The sequence below is a fragment of the Chlamydotis macqueenii genome, chromosome 15 (assembly GCF_036417535.1).
Source record: "Chlamydotis macqueenii isolate bChlMac1 chromosome 15, bChlMac1.mat, whole genome shotgun sequence".
NCBI lineage: Eukaryota > Metazoa > Chordata > Aves > Otidiformes > Otididae > Chlamydotis > Chlamydotis macqueenii.
In genome coordinates, this window is record NC_141570.1 from 15544909 (window position 1) to 15568355 (window position 23447).

The 23447-nt window shown below is 39.5% G+C and overlaps 1 protein-coding gene across 21 annotated transcripts in view; it reads left to right on the plus strand.

The window, feature by feature from the left end:
• The window catches only part of RBFOX1 (RNA binding fox-1 homolog 1), a 968785-nt gene that overhangs the window by 322751 nt on the left and 622587 nt on the right, over nucleotides 1-23447 (plus strand). Inside the window, exon 1 of one of the 21 annotated variants that reach the window (XM_086759506.1) lies at nucleotides 6555-6593. The exons of the other annotated variants lie outside the window; for them this stretch is intronic. Coding sequence (XP_086615632.1) covers nucleotides 6582-6593 — 12 coding nt within the window. The 5' untranslated portion in view covers nucleotides 6555-6581. Of the gene's footprint in view, nucleotides 1-6554; nucleotides 6594-23447 lie in introns of those variants that run through there. 21 annotated transcript variants of the gene reach the window in all.

Sequence of the window (23447 nt, forward strand, 5' to 3'; positions counted from 1 at the left end):
ATTTGAGGCTACGAAGGCTTTGTGATGACTGTAATGCTAATCTGTATTCAATCCCATATATTAAGTGTCACATCTCCAGTACTTCTAAAAAATTAATTAGTCAACTATGTTGTGCCACAGATGAACAGAAGCAAGTGGTTGCTTGCATCCACAAGCTGTGACATCCTCTGTGCCAACAGGACTTGAAAGGAGAGAAGGCCAACAGTAACTGAGCTGTAGGTGGTCCCATCCTCTTCCTTCCACCTGCTCGTGTACAGGGTTGTGGCATTTGTGTGGTTGTGTTTATGTAATGATTAAAGTATGTTTAAAGTCTGTTAAGTAACAATCCTTACAGTGCTTTACATCATATATTTAGAAAAGTATTTAGGTTTTCACATGCATTTTAGTAGGAAGTATGTATCATATATCTAATGTTACTGACAAAAGTATCCCTGGGATGTTTTGCAATCTGGAGAGCAAACATAAATGTAAATAGGTTGAGTAAAAATAAACACAGCTGCTTATTTGTAATTGACTAAGAATATATGATGGACATTTACCCACTTTCTCATCAGAATTGTACCTCCTTGTGCCCCACAGATTTGCACAGGAGTGTTTCTTTGCCCGTTTTCTAGGCCAAAATTTTTCTGGAAACCTCTAAGTAACTTGCCCGTTATTCTTTTTTATTTCCTCGGGTCGCTGGGAAAAACATTTCAGACTCACACCTGTCTCATAGGGAGTCATGATCACTGTGTTTTACTTAGGGATTAAGGCCCAAATTCAGACTCCTCTGGCTGTGCCTCAGAGGATGCCAGACAGAAGCCTTGCTGGCCCCTCTGTGGCTTCCAGTTGTGGTCTTGAGACTGGAGAATGTTTTCTGTTAACTGTATTTGATGTTTTGAGTCGCAGTCAGAGGTCCTGTTCTGTGGAACGGGCTGCAGTTGATAATATGGAATGTATACCGTGCCCAAAATTATCTACAATGGCAAGCAATTGCCCTTCCAGGTTTTTTAGGTATTTTCCTTTGCCTTATTACGTTTCCTCCTGCATTGGTATGGCGAGCACTGTCGTATCTGTATTTCCTGCTCATGTGGCTCTTAGAACAAATTAACTTTTTGCAGTTGCACTGAGAAAATTATTTGCAGTAATACTTTGTGAAGTAAGAAGAAAATGCAGAACTGGAAAACATTTTAATTCGCAATACATAGAAAACTTGTGTTTTCTAAATGTTACTAAACAAAGAATTGTAGTTTGCTTGTGGATGACATCTAATAGCAGATCCAGACTGCCTTTGAAGGGAATAGAGTGAAGTGTTAAAATCCATGCCGCAGCCTTAACTAGTAATCCTTGTTCGTGCTGCAATATGATTTGCCTTAGTAATACATTTTTTTTTTTATGAATAGTTTAGCATTTGAACAGGGTGGTGAATATGTATAAGCACGTAAGAAATTATTTTGCTTACAAGACTTTTCGGAGACCTGTTTATTCTTCATGTTGGTAAATGCATTATTGGCTTATGTTTCACATCAAACATTCCATCAGTCTGAAAAAAAATAGTTGATAGCCTTAAAATGAGTGTTTCTGATAACTGGGTTTTTGTGCTTTCCTTAAACTTAAACATGAGATACATATCTTTTCCTTGATCTGATACAGCTCTAGAAACTTTGCTTTATTTTAGGTCTTTGGATATGTAATTTTTTTTTTTTTTTTTACATGATCTGCTCAGCATCAGTGGCTGTGCAAAAACCCCGCTGTCCTGTGGAATTATGAATTTTGGGCACTTTTTAAGGGGAATGAATAGAGGGGTGACTTGTTACTTTTATGACAGTTTTCACAGCATTTGTGCAAGAAACTTTTTCTGCAGCAAGGTCTGAAGTAACATCTATTAGATCAGTACTAGTTTAGTTGCATTAAAATAGCATAGAAATAATATTCCTCTTATTCTTTTACTGATGGTGCTTGCTTTCTCACTTGTTTCTGAATGAAATTAGCCATGATTTTGTTTTTTAAAGATAGTAAATAAAATTTTCCATTTAATACTTTACAAAGTTTTGCATTTAGTATTACAGTGAAAGTGAGAAAGTGCATCCCTTTGGACACTTAAAACCTATAAGTTACCTGATTTCTATACTACTCTAAATGTATGTGTAGCCCAAACAATACTAGAACTTTCAAGAGAGATTAGCAACATCAATTTCAGTACCTCCTTGAAAAAGACAGGACAGCACCAACTAATAATGCAAAATGGAGCATTTCAGATGAGTAGAGTCACATGTACAAATTCTTTATAGATAGTGTTTGTGAGCAAGGGGCTGTCCTGGTTCTGGCTAGGACAGAGTTAATTTTCACCTGAGCTGGGAGAGGAGCTGGAGCTGGTGGCCCCTGTGGCTGGGGACACAGCTGGGACAGTTACCAATTAGCCCCCAGCTGGGACAGGTTACCCAAACTGGCCCCAGGGCTGCTCCACACCCTGTGACCCCCTGCTCAGGGTATAAAGTGGGGATGGGGCTGGGGGGAGCCTTCTGCTACTCGGGAGGGAACTGAGCATCAGGATTTACTGTGAGCTATTGTACTATATTTGGGTTTTATTTGTCTGTGTTTTGTTTTCTTCTGTTATTTCTCTTAAATTTATTTATCTCAACCCAGGAATTTTGCTTTCTTTTCTTTCCCAGTTCTCCTCCCTGTCCCACTGGAGGGTGGGGGGAGTGAGTGAGAGACTGTGTAGAAGCTTGGTCCTGAGCGGGGCTGAACTATGACAGGGGCTAAAGTGAAAATACTGACAATTTGAATATAGAGAAGAATAGTTTGTGAAAACATCTAGTGCTTTGTATCTCTGATTCTTTTGAACATCCCTTATGTAGGCCCAATGCTAAAACCACTTATTTTTGTGTACTCTTGTTATTAGTTGCACTGTAAAGTTAGCAATATTATGGATGCTTGTAGGATCTGGCTTGGAGAATGTTTTAAATTCTGCTTGGTAGAGGAAGAAGTTGTGTTTTCTGGTTGTATTTCTTTTGATAGTTCAGATTTTAAAATCCTTCTAATTTAGATTCTTTCCAGAAGGTTATATTTAGCATCAGTGTAACCTTATGAGTTCTCAGATTTAGATTTCCTTATGCTTCAAGTGCCTTGTTGGGTTTGTGACATATGATTGATGTTGTGTTTGTTAACATGTTGGTTGTCTCCCTTAGACGCACACACTGGAACCATAAACCATTTTGGAATAAAACTGCGGTGTGTTTATCATAAGTCGCGTGGTACTTTTCCATCTGAGTATGCTTCATCAGGCTTACCTTCTGTAATACAGGATCATTAGATGGCATGTAGAAAGAAATCCTTTCAGCAGTAATTCGTCAGACGTGGAGAGCCCCCATGTGTTGCACATATAAATGTGTTAAAGACTAAACCACTTTTCACTATCCTGTATAAAAAATATTTGAAGAACTGTACAGATGCAGAATTACCTTCTCCTCAAGATGCAAATTCTGGATTTTACCAGTCTTCATTTTCCTTCAAAGATTATCTTTCTTTCTGATAGTTCCCATAGCACAGAAACTTATTTCAAGAAATTAAGACTAAACCAATTACATACTGAAGATTTTCAGCTTTCTAGTATGGCACACATACCCTTGCATCAGCTTTAGAAAACTCTAATAAGCCACACCACTCATTAAAGGCACCTAGTTTACAATTAGTTACTTTGGTCTAATCCTCTGTGAAGTAATTTTCCTTCTAAAGTGGAAAATTCAGAAGAAAAATGGTCCCTTTTTAAGGAGAAAAGGATTGTAAGGGCTTAGATAATAAACAACTGAATTTATTTAGAACTTCTGATGTAACATGATGACGCTTTCCTGTACTATTCAATGAATTCTTTGAAAATATTTCTTTGACAGTCTCAAATAAAAAAGAAATCTGGAATTACGGGAATTGTGGTAGCCACTGCCATCACAGTGGCATTTCAGTTAATTACTGTTTGTCCCTGCAAGTCTAGTGGAAAGAACAAAGCTTGGAGAGATGCCTTTCCCATGATAGTAGCTGTGTGCGTAAGAAAGCCATGAGAAGGATCTCCAGTAGCTGAACCAGAGCAAGAACCTCTTTTTCCCTCTTGCAGTTTATGACTCAAGCTTTTGCTTATCCGCCAGACCACTTTGCAGGGACTTGAACTCTTGGTGTTGGTCCCTAAACGTTGTTGCTCCAATGCGTGTCATTCACGCAAAGCGGCTGGAGTATCTTTGCTGCCAAACAAGGGGATGGGATCCCAGATAAGGCTTTGCAGCCACCCTGTACTAGTGATTCGAGGGCACGCAGTGGAATCGTGTGGCCAGTAAAGCATTTAAAGAATTTTAGCTCTTGTTCATCTGCGAGGTGGGAGAAGCAATCAGAAAATCAAGTTATCCACCATTTAGAGAGTGGTGAAAATGAATGTATAAATATATACAGTTTTTAAATCAAGCAGTTCATTCTATGGACTGAAACAAAACTTTACTGTTATCTCTTTTTTTTTTTTTTTATTTCTGGATATAGAAATTTGGACTATCATTTTGATTGATCATCTGATCATTGTCACAACTTCGTGAAGTATGCAGCTGGGTTTGCTGCAGTATGTTCTTTGCCAGTGCGACCCCCTCCGTATTTATTGCTAATGAGATAATTAATGAGTTTAAACTCTGTTTCATTACTTGAATTAAGAATTGCAATCTCTGAAGAACATCACTGAGTACCACATGTAGCATCTGCCAAAATTGCTGGTCCTCTGGTTGACTGACCACATGTGGTGCGAAGGCTGGGAACAACGGGCCAGAGGTAAGGGTGGAGTTTCCTGACTGCTTTAACTCGGCGCGGCCTTGCCCTGGGCGGGATCTTTTTGAAGACAGCAGTGGCCATCGCTGCTGCTGCCATTTTTAATGTCGTTCGGAGCTTAATAGTAGGATCGGACAGAGATCAAACTCAGGTTTAAATAACAGAGCTATAAGCCACCCCATGGTATTTTGGGATTGTAAACGGTAGGAGATGGTATTTTAGTAATCTCTGTGTTTTAGTTCATCCGTGTTTAGGCACCCAAGGTGATTTAATTAGAATTTCTAGTATTTCAGTGCTTTAATGCACTGAAACGTATTAACTGTGAATAGGCAGTTAGTGTTGTTCATTTTCAGAGCACTGTAGGGTCGTTAATCCTCAGAGCCCTCCTGAGCACTAAGAGGTAGGAGATCGGCGCTGTAAGTGTTGCTATTCAAATTTTACAAGTGGGAAAGCTGAGGAGATTAATAATTTGGTCAAGGCCACACAATAAGCCGGTGTGAGCACTGAGAGTTGTTTTGGCTATTAGCCCAGTCGTCAGACCAGCCCTCGCAACGTTCTACTTTTTAAATTATACGCTTATGCCTTCTGGTGATGATGTCTTAATTGTCCCAGAGTCTGTCTAGGTAGACGGTTGTCTCTTCCCTTCAGGTAATAAGGTGACCATGACTACAATAAAAACTTCAAAACAAGGGAAACCTTACGAAATCAGAATTGGAATCTAATACTATTTCCTGTATTGTCAGTTTTCATAGAAAACAATTTTAGCTCTCTCCTGTTCTGCCAAAAATGGGTGCAAATTATTTGACTTGTATGTGTATAAGGGAATGATTAGTAGAGATTATTTTCTTAGAGATCAGTTTTAGTCTCCTTTTTGATTGCAGAGTAACGATAAATGCTGAAAGATGTTTTACTGAACTTTTCCTTATTTATAAGAAATAGTAAATGTGTGGTATGATAATACATTTTATAGAATTAGAGAAGTCCTCTGAGCAGTATCCTTAGAATTGTTCACTTCAGTATGACTATAAGTGGTTATTTGTTTACAGTTTATAATTCCATGATTATAAGTGGTTATTTGTTTACGGCTTATGATTCCAGTGGCAGAAATAGATGTACTTTGACAGAACAGCTTACGGTAGGGTATAAGCAATGCTTTTGCATAGTGAAATAAGTCAATTTTTATGTCTATCTGAAATAGATATTTTTTTTTTCTCAGCTGCACAGATGGGTTAATCACTACCATCTCTTGTGGAAGATATTCAGGTTTTGCTTCAGCTCCAGCCAATTTTTGTCTTAAAAATAACTTAGTCTGCGGTATTGTTATTTTTAAATGGATTAAGAACTTTACAAGAAATTGCTCATAATTTAATCAAAATGTTAACCATTTTGGTTAAATATTTTGGTTAAATATTTTATACTATAGTATGTTAACCATTTTGTTTACGTAGGATTGATAACAATAGTGAAGCCCTACAAACTTAGCACCAGATGTAGTATTTTAACAAACATCTCCTACGTTTGTGAAGCCATTCCATGAATGGGTTATTGAATGGAATCTGTTCTCCCCCGCCCACCTTCCTTTCCCGCGAGGCTCTGTTTTTTAGCTAAGCTGGTGGGGAGCTGCCCTTATCTACAAATAAAATAAAATGACTTCGTTGAATGCATGTACTGCAAAGCCTATCCAGGGATACAGCAAGGGGAGGGGAGAGAGAAAAAAAAAAAAAAAGCGATAGGGCTTTTAGCATCGTGTGGCAGTGTGTGGAGCGCAGCACACCGAGAGTCATCCGTCCTGTCCCACGGACATGCTGGATCGTGTAGGTATAGCGTAAGTAACTGGCAAGGCTTGCATGGTGCCCTCAGCCGTGCCATCGCCGCGAGTGAGAAGGGGCTGTCACGCGTGGGCTTAGAGGGCTGTGCAAGGTGCCCTGCTCTGTCGCCTGCTCCCTCCGATGCGTTGGGGGAGCAGGGCAGGGACACGTGCGGCGGCGAGCCAGCGGGGCTGCCGGTGGCCCACGCGCGGGGTGTGCAAGGCTCCGCGCGTCTGGGACCCGCGGAGAGGGGACGGCGGGGCACGGCGCCTGCTCCCGCGCTCCCCCCCCGCCAGCGCCGACCTTGAGACCCGGCTGCCTCGCCCGGCACCGCGCTGCCGAGCGCAGCGGCTCCCTGCGGGCGGGGGGTGCGCGGCCGCTCCGCCCGGCGCGGAAGCAGGGCGCGCTTCGCCGCGGACGATGAAACCGTGGCAGCTTGCCGCAGGCGTGGGGGATGCCCGGCAGGTGAGGTGGGGCCGGGCGGGGAGCGGACGGGAGCCGGGCTCGGCTGGCGAGGGGGAGCGGGCCCGAGCCGCGGCCGGCGGCGAGCTCCCTGTTTGGACGGTGCTGGGGTGCAGCCGCCGGCAGCGACCTCCCGGCGTGGCTGCGGCGAGGTTAGCGTGTGCGTGGGGACCCGAGCCGCGAGTGCAACGCAGGAGGGGGGCTGGCGTCTGCGCGGGGGCGTGCGCGGTCCGTAAGCGCCCGCGTTACAGCTGCCCCTGCGCGCAGCTGGGGCTGTGCGCATCTGTGCGCGTGGCGTGGGCTTGCGCGAGCCAACACGTGAGCGTGCGCGGTGCTTGCGGACGATGGGAGGCGAGGGGATGGTCCGCCCTTGCTCCGCGCCTGCCTGAAGTTTGCGTGGGCCCGATCCGCAGAGAGCCGCGCGGCTGCTGTGCTGGGATGCGCATCAGCGGTCGCCCGAGACGCGGCCTTTGCCAGGTGAACTGTTGCCTTTGGTAGCCAGTTAGGGGACTCCCGACCGAACTGGTTGCTTATGCAAACTTAGGGGACCTGAATATTGTCAGCATAACATCCCCGTGTTAGAAAACACAGTTTTGTAGGAGGATTTTGAAGTTTTATTACTCTGGTTTTGAAAATAGGTGGGATAAACCAACAACAGCATTTGCTTAATAAACACAGTTTAAGCACGCAGATAAATTTGTCTAACAATCCATTTATACGTGTACAGATTTAAAAAGACAAAAATAGAGCATAAAAGACTGGGATTTAAAAATGCGTGTCAGTTGCCAACCAGAGATGATGGTAGAGTAATTTAAATATTTTGAATTATTTTATCAATTTTCTTTCTTTAAAAAAACCCGACATACTTTAAAGTGTGGAAAAAAAATATTTTGAGGGAAGTAGGGAAAGTGGGTTTTGCTGGCTTTTAAAAAAGGAATCTCTTCCATACTCTGACGGGAGTATCGTATTTTTTAAGGACCTGCTGTCACGTGCTGTGACACAGTCTCGTAGTGGGGTGCTGGGCTCTGTGCTTGGTTAGCAGCTTAGGCACCGTAAAATCACGTTGCTGTCAGGCCTGCGCATGAAATTCCACCTCGGGTATATTATTTAGATTATTTAGATGGATCTACAGAAATTTAGTAAGATCCAAACCACTATGTATTTGTTGGTTCTGTAGGGGTAAGGAATTTGGTTTTGATACACACATAATTAGGGTTTATATGGGTATTAAATAGGAAGTTCACAGTTATTTTTGGTTATGAAATACTTGAAAAAAATTGACTTATGTACAGTACACTGGTTTCATATTTACTTTTACAGTGAAGCAGTAGACCTGTGCAAAGTTTGAATGTTCATAAATTTCATGATGTTCTCTTACACATCAAGTATTCATGTTGCTGATCTGTTTTTTGAACTTGCAAATGAGGTTGACTTCTGAAAAGCGAGCCAAACTGCTGTTAGGTTAACAGCGTTCCCTTGTCTACAGCAAGAGCAGTGGTGAATTGTATTGTCACCGTTTTCCTGTTTGAGTCTTTTAATGGTGGGCAAAGTGGACTTGTGGTTTGGTCCTTCACAGCAGCTGCTCCGTGGGTGCACGTGTAGTGTCTCTGTGAGTCACCAGTTTTACTTTCTTTAAGCCTATGTATCTATTAGGGATTTGATTATCTGTTTCAGAGTTTTTCTGCCTCAAGCAGTACCAGATTTATTGTTTTAGATGGTGTAAACATACAATATTTCACATTCCTATTGCCTTCCCTTTAATAAATGGGCAAGAAGTTGTACGTAGGCAGTGCCATCTCGCCATCCAGCACACTGATACCTTGGCAAGCATAAGTAGAATTGATGATACCCCTTTCTAAGCATAGTTTTAGAAAGACTGAGCTTAATGTTTTTACCTGTTTCTACATGGATAAATATTTGAAATCAGAATAAGATAACAACAGATGAATGAGCCAACTTTATAATTCTTATCTAGCAAGGTGTTATATTCAGTCTTCCTGACTTCAAACCGCTTAGTGCAGTAGTATCTTTATCATGGAATTGTTCACATTTTTTTTGACAAAATTTTCACATAGGGTCTCAGTTTTGCTCGTAAAACAAAACTTTTCCAGGAACGAGTAATAAATTGATTTATTCAGTGATAAGCCTAGTGATATTGTAAATGCTATAAAAGTTCTAGAAAAATGTCCTTATGTATAATTGAAACTTGGACCTTTTCTGTTGTCATGACAAATACTGCTATTAAACATTAATAAATTTTATTAAGATAAATATGTTAGAAATGGCAAATGGAGCATCAGGTTGGAAAGGAGAAGGAAAAGAAATATCATTACTCTTGCTTTCAAGTTAGCATGGCAGTAATTGTGAAATAATACCATGACATGTAAACCAGAGGACAAAATGTGTGGAGAATTTTAACAAGAGAAAATATCTTGCCTAAATTTTACTTCATATTTCAGTTAAAATAACCATCATCCTAAGGTGTTCTTAACATAGCTCCAGCCTCCTAAGTCAAACCTGTAGTTGATTTTAGTGATACAGATTTCAGGAATTTTTCTTAGAATTATTATGTCACAAGACAGTATATTTGTAGAATTTAGAGATGGGGAATAAAGACTACAGAAGGTCTTGATTACTTTAGATGATTTTTCAGTGCTTTGGGTTTTTTAAATGTATTTTACAAGTGGGATATTATTTACAACATCTCCTAGGAACTGGGCATAACTTTTAAAATGTATCAACTTTATGTGAGAATGAGATTTCCTTTTCAAAACTATTATTTTACCATAAATAGTCATAGTTTCAGTTGATCTGGAAGTAAATTTAGGAAAGTTACCTGCCTTTCGTTTTGTTTTGGAATACATTACAAAGGAATAGTTCTCATAAATTGAGCTGTCAGAAAGTAACAAATCCAGTAGAATACACACACACCCAGAGATATACAAGGATTGATTTTCACAGGTGTGCCTTTTTGGGCACAAGACATACCATAAGTACGTAGTCACCAGATGGAAGAAAAGTGCAGGCTTTTCATTTTTAAAAGGTGCATCATAAATTTGCTTTTCTCTAAAACTCAAGTGCTGTGGGGTTGCATTTGGGCAAGATACCAGACAGTTAGGTTAGCAAAAATAAATAAATCTGTGACAGACTCTTTCCTGGTAGTATTTCTTTCTAAATTTGTCTGTGAATAAAGTTTAATTTTACAGCCTGAGGTCTCTTGTCAGCAGTTGAGTTCTGTACCTGTAGGGATAAGTATTTTCTTTTTTTTCCCTTTTTTATTTTTAAGGTATCGAATGGAGATGTAAAGGAACGTAGCAAAATTGGTGTCTTCAGTGACATTGTACACTCGCTACTTCTTGTTTTACTTGAACTTCAGTTTAGACAGTGTGAGAATGTGTTTGCTCTGTGAGACTGGAATAGAGCGTAACTGTTTCTGCTTTATATTTGTCTTCGTTGTGCCTGTTCTGCGTTTGATTTCAGTAAACCATGTTAAATTGCATAGGCTGCGATTTCCCTTCATTGCCGTTGGAAATAAAGCACAGTGTGGCTTCTTCCACCAGGTTGCAATCAGAGGCTGTTTTTGTTCTGTAGTTAACTACGGATTTCATGCACAGCAATAAGGCTTCCAGAGAGTGATATTTTTCTGATGGTCAGGAATATTTTAAAAAATGCTGTAGTTATTACAGAGGCTTATAAGCCTTTCACAAACATGGAGATACACACAAACTTTTTTTAAAGTATTAAAACGGAGAAACTGCTTGAGTCAGTAGTAACATCCAGATTCAGCGGAACTAGGTGATGAATTCAAGCAATTAAAAATGACAGCCCAGTTATATGTCTTGACTTAATATGCTTACAGTATTTTTTTAGACATATAAGAACTTAAAAATGTTCTTCTCTGTCAGGTGTTCCCAAAAAACCACTACACCTCCAAACTCCAGTAACTCTGGAAAATCCTCTTGCTTTGCATTTGTACCTTAAGTTTATTTAAAAGATATTTTTTATTCTCAGGAGAAGCAAACAGTTTAGTGTACCTGAACTTCAGTAGCTACTCATTTATGTACCTGCGTCTTGGTAGAAATAATAAAACACCAGACTAGTTGAATATTTAGATACAATTTACTTATATGAAAAAAAGTAACTTACGTGAGGATTTGTCTCTGACTACTCATTAACCTGAATGTCATGACTCTGTACTCTAACTGGAGAAATGTATTACAGCAAAGTGAAGGGAGAGGCATATGTAGCACATCACTGCTGCTTATTTGTAGAGTTATTTGTTTGCTGCTGAGCACTTGCACTATTACATGATGCTCCAGCAAAAGCAGCGTAATTTCAGTGAATAACATCATTTAGGATGAGACTCAGTATCTTTGAAGAACGGCTGCCACGCAGGAGCGAGTCTGTTAAGAACATGATGTTTAGATCTAGCTCTAACCGTGGCTCTCTCCTTTTGTACTGTTTTACATGACTTGGGTGTTTTCATGTTGGCATCAAGCGTTCACCTTTTAAAACTGACCCTTCTGACCCAATGTGTGCTCTGGTATTGTAATCCTGGGGATCCTGGGCACTGCACTTTGGCTCTGGCCTCTGCTTTTTCATGACCCAGCCCTTTAACGCATGATATCAACGAGCGGTGCGTGAAAAAAGGAAGGGATTCATTTTTCAGAAGAAGGTAGCTGCTGTCAGTCACGTATGCCAGGAAAGTCTGATATTTGGTTGCGATACAGAGCAACCTCAAACCATTAATTTTTTTGTTAGAATATTTTGCAAGGCTAGATTTAAAGTGAATATCATCTAGTGTTTTTTTGAAGTTGGTTGATATTTTTAAAACATATTTATTAATAAGGTCTATGTGATGAGCAGTGGCTTGATGTCCCATTTTTCCATCTCGCTGGTGAAGCCAGCACCGCAGGAGGCTGTAATCCTGCACTGATCTTGCCAGTTACCAGGAAAAGCAGGGTACCACTGCCTTTGCCAGGGAGCAAAATCGGCTAAGAACCAGATCTCACTTCAAATGGCATTTCATTCCAGTTGAGAGGCTAATTCCGAGTCAAAAATCCAAGCATGGCAGACTGAACTTTATACCAACAGAGGAGCTATGAGAACCAACTTAATTCCATTTTGACTTTCATATTTGAAACTATGAGCCTTTTGCTTCATGCTAGTTCTTTCTTTGAGCCAGAACAGGAAGTAGTATTTACTAGAGGAAGATGTTAAGAATGGCATTAGGTATTTTAATTTATTTTCTTTACTCCTAGTTGTATTTTCAAGATGTCTCCATCTCTCCAGCAACTATCTGTAATTATGAGACCAGGTAAACCAAATTCACCACAGCCATGTAACAGCGTAGCAGGACTTCTGTTTGCCTGGATTTTAGACTCGTCGGAACAGAGTGTTTTACCAAGTCTGTGTGGTAGCTGTGGCTCACTGACCACAGCCCTTTGGAATAGAGTGACTTGAGGATGGTCTTCAGAGCTAGAAAACTGGAGTCAGAGAAGAGCTTGGTCTTGAGATGGGTTACAGTCTGTGAATTGTCAATAAAATGAGGCTTTACAAAGAACATACGCATGGATGTTGACCATCTTTTGTACAGGCAGTAGGTACAGTTGTGTGTCCTGTAGGAGGAGAAACTCCGTTTGTCGAGTTGTGCCAGAACTAAAAAGAAGCAATCTTCTTGAATGAGTAACTGCAAATAATAAACTTCAACGACATTATACAGCTTTTATTATCTCGCACGCTCTTCCTGTAGGAGCTGTTAACTACTGAACAGTGAAAAATAGACTAGGGCTTAAGCCTGTTTGTATCTTAATGTTTCTTCTAATTAATTATTATGATTCAGACCTGGGGCAAAGTGTTCTGAAAAGGGGAGGCAGTGCAATAGTTCTGCTTTCATTCATTTTCGCTTATGCACAGCTGAGCAAGCACTGAACAAAATTCCATCCTGATATTGAAATGAAGTATTTTGCAATGGTAGAAAAATGGTGCAGGAGAGGACCACTCTTCTGCGTCATCGAGTCCCACCCTGCTCCCTGAAAGGATCATCTTTAAAAGTGTCGTTTGTGCTAGACATCCAGGTAATCTTTAAAAGCTGTCAATGGGGGAAGTTCCATTAACTCTCTAGACTGCCTGTTCTGGCACTTAGTTAACTTTACTGTCTTGAAAAGGGGTTGGTTTTTTTTTTTTTTTTTTTTGCTAGACAAATGAATATCTCCCATGCTGCAGATGACCTTAGTGTTTCATGTTCTCAGTGGACCTGAAGAAAAAAAGGTTCCCCTTCTCCCTGCAGTGATCTTTTATGAGAGAGATTCTGATTCAGACCGTGGGTTTATGTCCCACGCGTGTTTTAATTTCTGTATTCTGGTTCAACCCTTCCTAGTTATTGCTTGGTTTGGGAATCTTTACTTTTAATCTAAGACATGCTTTTCTGAACACTTTGTGTTTTAGTGAAAACATTGAACTCAAGTAGTTTGACTAATGACTAGGAGCCAAATATTGGCCATAATTTGCAATATAATCAGGATTATATGATGATTATTGTAAGACATAATTAGACATTTTAGACTGATTCTCACAGCTGACTGGAGATCTCTAAGCTGCCTGTTGGACTTTGAGGCAGAGGTTATGAGGTTTATTTGTTATTTTACTGAATTCAGTGGAAGGTTTTATTCATAACCTATTATACTCCTGCATTTATAAGAGTGTGTATATGTAGATGTGTGTGTGAGCATCTGTCTCATAAAAAGATGAAAGTTAAACAGTTTTGCTGATACACTCAAGAGCTGATTAGCTCTGCCTGCTCTTGGTTCATGTCATTTCTCAGAATAATTACTGCTAGGCACATGGATCCTGTCAGTATAACCTCGCAGGGCAGGTGTGAGGAGAGAAGAAATGCAAGACAAGGGTTTGGAGGACAAGTCTTTTGGAAGAAGGGCTGCAAGATGATGCTAGCATCGTACTCTACTTGACCAGTTTAGCACCTCTGCACTTAGAAGGTGGTATATCAAGAAGATCTGAAGGACTGTTCTTGGATAACCTCCTTCCAACCTGTGTTGGGTGGACCTGGCAAGCAAGAGGTTATTTCAGTGACTCAGAACTGAGGGCAAAGCACAACAGAGAGAAAATGGAAAGTGATTCTACTCTTTTGGGAGACGAGACATATACCTGTGGAAAATGATGCAAGTCTATTCAAGAAATCTGTAGTGAAGTTTATTTTGGTCATGAACAGCTAAATGACTAATACAAAATACCGATGTGTGAATCATTGGCTAGTCTATAGCTTGACTTTACCTATACAGTAGAACAAGAGAAGTTAAGGATGTCAAATACCACTGCTTGTACACTGTGAATCTGTGACTCAGGTATGTCATCTTCTTGGGCTGTTCTTATTTTCCTCAGGTTTTAACACTGCAGAGGAGCCAAGGGCATTGTGCCCGTTAAGATAACAGAAGACAAAGATGGATGAGGGAGCTGAGATTGTTACAGGGAATTCTGTTTAAAAATGGCATGTAGGAAGTATATGTTTATCCCCCCAAATCTTTATGTCTGCAAAGGATAAAGATAGTGAAATTCTGACTGGATCCAAGAAATTTTTTTCAGACACTTTTTTCATTGAGGATGGGGAGAAGGGTTAGGTTACTAAAAATCTTTTTTAATTATTTTAACAAATTGACAGATTTTATGAATATTTTAAGAAAACTGGAAACATGGAAAAGAGAAGAAAGATCATTACAATTTTGGCTTACTTAATTTTGCCATTTTAAAAGGAATCATCCTTTTTTTCCCCACGGAGAAATTACTTTTCTGTTTTCCTTTATGATGTAGAACTGCAAAAACTTTTGGATTTAATTTCAGTTAGTAACAAATGTTTTATTTGATCTTTCAACATTGCAGGTAGTAGACTTTTTGTTTAAAGGAACAAATTCTGACTTGCAATTGGAGGTAACAGCATTGACGTGTTCTTCTCTGTGTCTGTAGTGAGCACAATGTGAAGGTGTAGGCTTAAATTACACAAAGGAAGATACAGATTAGGCATTAGAAAGGCTTCCAGATAGTAAGAATACTTAATATTTAATTAGGTGAGTTAGGAAGAATGTAGGATTTCTGTCACTGGAAGCTTTTAGGAGAGGTTTGGAAAGCAAATGTCAGAAAAATGCGGCTGTGTGCCTTTGTAAAGATTTGCTATAGAATTAATTTATATCTGACAAAGCTTACTCTTTATTTCTGTGCATTTCTTTTACTCAAATAGAAAGTCTTTCTCAAAAACCAAACTTACTTCCCATTCAGCTGGTGGATCTCTCATATTTCTACAAAAAAAATTCTTTTTTAAACAAAATTCTTAGTCTGACCTCTTGCTACTTTTAAGCATCTGTGAAGTAAGGCCATGAATCGATGTTATAAATATTTTCACTCAAAAAGAGTCAGAAAATACTAGACTTCAGCGAAGTTTCTGATAAAATCTTGGATCTTCCTTACTCCCAACTCCCATCTCAAGTGTTTCATCTTATAACAGTGTGATTGCTGGTGGAGCTTGTATGTAGTTTACCACTAAGTTTTGAGAAAAATTCTTGGTCTATATTTATGGAAGCGTTGGTCAAGCCAGATAGATATAATATACCTAGAATTGGATATATTTGAAGAATTGGCTCTATATGAACTTTTATTACATCTATATTACATACAAGGGCTTCTGTTATTCCTTTAGTGTTGCCTTTAGAATTTAAAACAGACATATATCTAAACTATTTTGAAATATTTTTGCTTTATTTATAGAAAGCAATTTTTTTATCTTGTGACAACTGCACAGACCTTCCTGTCTTCTATTAATGACATAACAGTAAGGTTTGTGAATAAGAAGCTTATTGGGCAGAACGTATTAGAGCAGTTGAGACTTATTTTTACTGTTTAGGAAGTGTAAGAGTGCCTTGGGGCCAGAGAGGCTCTATTGTGCTGGTTTCTCTGTAGTAATGTACACATCCTGTACAGGAACCAACAGCTTCTGTCAAAAAAAAGAGCTTCACATGGGGAAGCAGTCAAAGTTAAAAAGATATGTTCTTAACCAGTCAATGCCCACGATGGGTTCTTGTCTTGGGAATTTTTGTTTACAAACTGAAATTTAAGTTGCTTGATTCACTGCAGGTGTTGTGAGAAGGATAAACATTGTGGACATGATCTTTTTTCCTTTTTTTTTTTTTTTTTTAAGCTACCAGAGCCACCAGATAGTTTGGCATAGGACAGAAGATTGTGTTAGACGGAACTGAAATCAAATCTGTGAAGACAGTACTCTGCCAGTTGCTGTGGAAAATATATCTTCATTAAAGACGGAGAGGAAGCCATAGGGAACAAAGTCCCAGTGTGCTCCAGGCTCCCTTTTGGTACGACACAAGCCCCTGTTGTGTCTAACCATAATTTTTCTAATTAGATTTACCTTTTTCTGGACAGAATAGCAAAACATAGTATTTAGCTTAGAAATTTTGTCATTTTGAAGGAAGCAATGCTACTGTTAATTAAGTTCAAAGAAAACTGTAGTTTTAGAGTAGACCGTAGTAAATAGGAAACTGATATGAAAACACTAAATAGCATTCTGTAATATCTGTATTAAAGAAATAGCTGCTAAGATACTTACTACTTGCAGACATTTCAAACTTGAACGGGTTGATAAAGAACTTAATGTTTTCACATGCTTCAGTGTAAAGCCATCTGTCGCAATGACAGAACAAAGTGTGGAGAACAAGAACAAACGTATGTTTATGGAAGTGCTCCATGAAACGTTAGCAGGAAAGACATGGAGATACACAGCAGTATCTTGTAACAAATGGGCAAGGGATTTGAAAAAAAACATGGCAATCATCTTCAATATTTACAATTATGATTTCTTTCCTAATTTCTTTTTGGTAGAAGTGTTAAAAAAACAACAGTCTGTCAATGCAGATGGTGAGGGAGACAGGGAGACTGTTTACATCCACCTTTTGTAGTTTTTAATGTTTCTGCTTTCTTTTCTTACAGCTTTAAGCTTATATCTGGCAACATCAGTATATATATTATACCTGAGGTAGTGTTTCATATATCTACTGGACTTTTTAGTGCAAATTCAACAGCCTGAAACACTCACAGGAGCTGAACTTTACTAGTACCTTCTTCCCATCCCCCGTTTCGGACAGGTTTTTTTTCGTGACTGCATAAAAGAATGAATCACATAAGAGCGTTTGAAGTTTGGAGTTGATGTAGCGTGACTTTTAACCTGTCATACCCCAAATATGGGACACAGTGTGGGCTAGTAGGAGATAAAAAGAGATTATAAGGGGAAAAAATGGTACTGAGACATCAAAAAGAAAGCAAGTGTTCAAGAAAAGTTACTTTGAATCTTTTGTCAATGGTATTGCAACAAGAAAAATATAGTTCTGAAGAGTCTATGTGGTTGGGTTTTCAGTTACAGGGTATAAAGGATATATTTTACAGTGATTCTGTTATCTTCAGGTCTCCATTCTGTCCGCAGTTTTGGGTGACTGAGAGAAAGGGTTGAATTAGATTCAGCAACACTGAATTTTCTAGGAAGAGTATTTCATGGTTTAAAATGATACCTCCAAAAAAGATGTGCGTGGAAGGGTCAGGAGCGGGTTATGGTGTAACTCCCTCCCCCATTCAGGCGTGAATACTGTTCTCTAAGCAGGACACAGCGTGGTGGGCCAGTTCCTCGTCTGGAATGGGCAGCATTCCACATCGGTGTGGGAAAGCGCAGACCTGATTATTTTTTTTATGAGAGTTTTAGGTTTTACTCTAATAATCTGTTTTCTTAATGAGCTTCATAAACATAGTGTGGATTCTTTTTCATCAGCCTTCAACAACTGAAGCCAGTGGAACGCGGAGGTGGGAATACACAAATACACTAGCAGCATCACCTTGGGACAACAAACAGCAGAAGTGTTCTTGTATTGACAGTGCTGTCATTCTGCATTAAGTGGTAATGACCGTAACATTTCATTTTTGCTCAGACAGTCTGGAAGTTTCAAATGTATTGTATTGTGGCATCTTTCAGCTCTATCAGGTTGTCCTGTGAGATCCTTAAAGGAGCAAGCAAAATGTCAAAGTCTCAGCGTTTGAGCTTTTATTTGCGTTCCGATAAATGCGCGAGTTTCCAAATTTGTACTTGGCAGCAGTGACACCTCGTGGCTCATACGAAACCCCAGCTCGGTTTCAATTTTGAGCAGTAAATAGCTAAAACCCACACAGTTTTATCAAAATAGTCAAATCGCGTTATGTAAATAAGCGTTTCCAAGACTTTCAGTGTTACTCTCTAAATGAAGCCAGAGAACCAGGTAGAGAGAAATGCAAGTCCTCGGTCAGACTTGGCTTACGTAACATATGTTTTAGCTCTGGCAGAGCAGGGTGCTGGGTAGAGGGTACCTCAGATGAAGGTGTATGGAACTGTCCCAGAGGCAAATCTGCTGTTACTCCTCAGAAAGGTTTGATGTTTCGTGTTGAAAGGATGAGTTTAATCCTCAAGGCAACTGGTTTTAGACATCAGGGTATAAAGATTTAGTTCCACTTTGAAGACCTCTTAAATTTCCATGAGTATTCAGCTTTGGCAACACGCTCTGACAATGAGTCTTACCATCATGTACACCTGTGTGTTCAGAAAAATCCCAACAGGATGGATTGCTGGGAGGGGAGATGTCCTCCTGCTTTTTTGTTAATTTTCATTGCACATTCCAGTGCCCTTTTTTTCTGAGTACTGAACTTTCTAGTTCTCTCTGCCATCTGTTGGTATTTATTTTGATTCTCTTTTTAATTTCCTTTAAAAAGGAGCGGCCTTAATGTTATTTCACTGGTTTTCATATGAGAATTTTTGGATCTTTTAACCAGTTCCATCTTCTCTTGTTTTCATCAGCATTCTCTTGGACTCTCCCTGCATTTACAGCTTTCATACAGACTGTCTAGCCTTTGTGCAACTGAAACAGGCCTGTCTTTATTGCAAATTATAGTACAAGTTCCTAGTAGGATATCACATACCAGTAGTTGTTTTATTCTGCTAAGGGGTCCAGACTTCTTGTAAATAATGTTTGCAAAGTATTTGTGATGCTGCTGAGATCTTCTGTAACTGAGAAAACAGAGAAAATGACAGTGAGTGTTTTTTGTGCTGACGGTTTATTGTCAAAGTATGGTCTCTTTCCCATTGTATTGCTTCCAAAATATGAATGTTAATGCATTTGTAGCCATTTTAGTTGTCCAAACATTTATATGCTACCTAACTGATAAAAATTTTAAGAGCTATTTTTTGGTATTAATGAGTTGGCTTTTCTTGCTCAATAGACTATCACCTCAATCTTTTTGACTTTTATTTTGATGAAAATGGTAAATGGTCATATGATTATTTTGTAGTGCTGCTTAGCATGAAATAATTGTGAAAATGATTGTCTAATCTATTCTACATACCGTTAAGGTTGGCGTTAGTGAAACAAACACAAGGATTTGTTTCACGTATTGATACTGGTTTCTGTGGAAGTCACAGAACTACAAGGAGAATGTTGAATATAATGTTTCATCCAATAGTACTGCTTCTCAGAACATAATCAATAAAAAATGAGGAACGTGCACAGTCCTATCAGATTGTGTCGATAGTGTGAGTGGCGTTTGTGTCTCTGCTGTGGAAGCTCACAGTGTCCTCCGAGAAAGGGCTGACCCTGAGCAGATCGGCGTCCTGGGACACGTTGCTGCCAGTTCCGCTGTTCACGGCTGCGAGCGGGAGCACAGGCAAACTGCAGACTATCGTGGGGTTTCTCCTCTCTGCCTGTATGTGCACTCTCTCTTCTCAAAACGTTACAAAGCCCTGCCACTTGTCTTCCAGATAGTAACGTTTGTTGTTGTACTTGTTGCTGTATGTTCTTTCTGTGTAACATTGCACATCTTCTTTATTTGATTTCATGTTAATACTAGTTCCCAACTGTCAAAAATGTATTAAGTAGTTGGGGACAAGACGTTGAATTTTCTTCCTAGAGAAGACTGGGTTTATGGTAGCTTGTGGATTACTGCAGTTTCTATGTTGCCTGTTGGTAATTAAAAGGCCGCCAACTATTCCACAGGAGATATCACTGTGAAGTGCTTTTCCCCCTCTAACGATGATTGCCGCTGCTGGTTTTGTGGCACTTCACGCAGTTGCTGAGTACTGATTTGTCTGAGTGTGCCTCGCGGGGATGGGCAGGGAGAGGATCTAAATGTGCTTACCAGGCGCAGGTATAAGATAAAACAGTAGAAGTTTGGGTATAGACAGAAAGAAAAATTGAGGTACCTTAAGCTACTCTGCTGGGAAGAGGGAAGGAATACACCAAGAACTGTAGGTGCTCTGGTGGTGGCCGAGAGATTGGGAGGGATACTTGTGTTCGAAACGGCATACTTACGCGTCTGTGTTATGCCTGGATCACAGCACAAATACCTCTGTTGCTTTAGAAACGTAGCTGTTGATGGTCCTTCCCTTTTATCTTAACTTCACGTTATAAGTAAGGTGGTGAATCACATCTGTATCTCAGAGAGGCGAGTTGAGAATAAGCTCCTTTAAAATTGTGAGGAACTTGTAGAGCTGGGCCTCTAACAGCTGAATTGTGGTTCGTTGTCCTGTCCCCTTTTGCTGGAGCCTTGCTGATGGCACTGAATTTCAGGTAGAAAGGAGAAATAATTTGAAAATGCTTCCCCCTCCCTAAAGGAATAAATGCCAAGTGCAGAGCTACTGATTAAAAAGGTATCTCTGAGGAGCCTAACAGCAGCTAATCCTTAGGATATATTTAGCTAACTTCTCATCTCTTTCACTGGTAAGTGCAGCGAGAGGTTAAAGTTTCTTGTTTGCCATACGTTACCTGGTTCTTCACAGAGTTATCCTTTCACTTACGCCAAGGTAGCTCCTTCTTTCTTCTGCCTTGAAAGGTGACACACAAATATGTTTTATTGAGAACACCGTTGTAGTACTTAAAAAGAGCTTATTGCCAAGAATAAAACAGGATTTTGAAGTTTATTTAGTGTGGAGAGACTAGTTAAATAGTTTCTCTCTTGTACCTCTGTCGCATAGCATGAGATCTCTTGGCTGGCAGGGATAATAGAGGGATTATTTTCTCCTCTTTAGCAAAATGATGTGTTCCTAAAGTAATTTGCTGCAGCGCAAATTATAACTGCTCTGTTTGTTGTGACAGGACTGTAATCATCTTCTGTCACTGGTCACCTCTCTAACAGCTTATTGGTTCTCAATGCTGTCAAGTGGAAGTAAAAGAAGAAAAAGAGGAGCATTTTTTTTCTTTAGCTGGTGCCAAGGCTTTTGACTTTTACATATTGTATTCTCTGTTGCATTTAGGAAGTAATTTGGTGATTATTGGAATTATTTTTACATCATAGAATAATTGATTGAAACATGAAAGCTACTTGGAATATTGAAAAGCATTTCTTGTAGGCTAATTTATCTATTATACTCTTTCTGGGAGACATTTTAAAAGTGTTGCTTCAAGTCTACGTGGTGTATCTACATAATTAACGTAGATGAAGCAGAAAGTAGAAAAGGAAGGTTGTTTTAAGTAAGATAGTTATGCAGTTAAGTGTTCGTTCACTTGCAGTCTGAGACCTTGCGGGGGTGAGCGAAGGGTATTAGGTTGTAATAGATACAGGTAAAGACCTATTTTGGTGCAATTTTTTGTATTTTTCATCAGCATCTCCCATGTGGGTCATGATTCCAGTACACAGCCTTGTAATCTCCTGCAGTGGCAATGATTCAGCTCAAAAATCAATAGGGCATGAGGTGTTTCAAGTTCTCATTATTGTAATGTGTCAACATCACTTCAGTGACCCCAGAGCCCTATGCTGGCTGATTTGTTCTCTGATTTATTGTGCAATCTTGTAGTGCAAACTATAATTTCACTTGCAACCAGAAACTCTACTTTTACGGTTTGTGTGCTGGTCTCCAGTCACTGGGATGTGCAGAGATAATCAATATCTGTGTTTGCTGCTGAAGGTTGAATGAAGTTGTCAGGCAGCTAAATTACAAAGAATACAAACAAAAGAACATCATTATGGCTAGACAGACCAGGAAATGTGTTTGTTTAAATTTCAATTCCCTGTCAACTCAAGAAATGTTTTTATTGCTTTGCACTGTCATAATTTATATTCCCCTATGTGCCTAGAAGATTCAGATCTTGAATTTTGTAGTTGTAATTACTTACTGTGCTACTTGAAGTTTTCTTCTCTGTATCTGTCCAAATTTAATAACAAGATGAACAGAAAACTAATTATTTCAATTGCTCAAACTTGAGAAACTTACTGTGGCTTTAATGCCTAACAGGTAAAGCAGTGCTGTTAAGTTTTGAGTCCTAATCTTCCACCCCTCCCAGTTTTGGTGTTTCTTTACATGATCTAAGTGCTGCACCTATAAGCTACATAGCAATGTTATTCTCTATCAGTTGATCCAGGGCAATATCGTACCTGTTGATGTATTTGGAATTTCTGTCTCAAGTAAAACTGAAGTAGCTTAGCACCACCAGAAGCTCTTTGGGCTTTCCCTGCATTGACATGTGCACCACACGTGCTCACCTGCTAATCAGACTTTAATACAGCAATCTTGAAGCCAAATATCTAACATGGCACAAAGTGATACCCGTTTAACTTTAATTCTTCATTTTTTTTATTGAACAGAGTTTTGTCTCCAAGAGATATTAATGTGTTTTGAGGGACTGTTATTGTATTCTCACCTATTTAATTAAAAAAAAAAAAACCAAACAAAACAAACAAAAGAAAACCCAGTACATCTAGTACAAACAGTAATTAATACAGAGCGAGAATGCAATGTTCTGGACAACATGCTTCCTTAACATTTTCTCTCCAGTCTGTATCAGTAGTTCCTTGACCATGATAAAGCTGCATGACAAAGTACATGTGGCAATAGTTTCCTGCATTTAACCTGAACATATGTAAAAGCCTATAAAATAAATGAAATCACTGCTGAATAAGAGAAGTGCAGGGTTTCTGAGACAAATTTAATACTATCATATGTTTTGAAGTGGAGCTGAAGATCACCACTTTCATGACTCCTTCATGGATGTCAGTTCTGTCTTCGATGCCTGAGCTCCTCATTGCTTTAGGAGTTGTTGGCTGTGTGGTTGCTCTGTTCTTACACCCTTCCCAAGCCAGACAGCGTTGACTCCGCCTAGAGAAAGGACAGATGGGTACCTGCTCCATCCCAGAGTGTTAATCTTTGTGTTTTGGCGGGTATTATTTAATGAATGTCACCAACATTGAGATTCCAACATTGTCATCCTTGGAGTCCTGCATGAGAAACGTGTGCATTCCTGCATTTGGACATCACTTTCTGGATTCAGTTGGAATGCTACAGCGTGTTAGCAGATTGTCAGTTAAGTGAAAAATATCCAG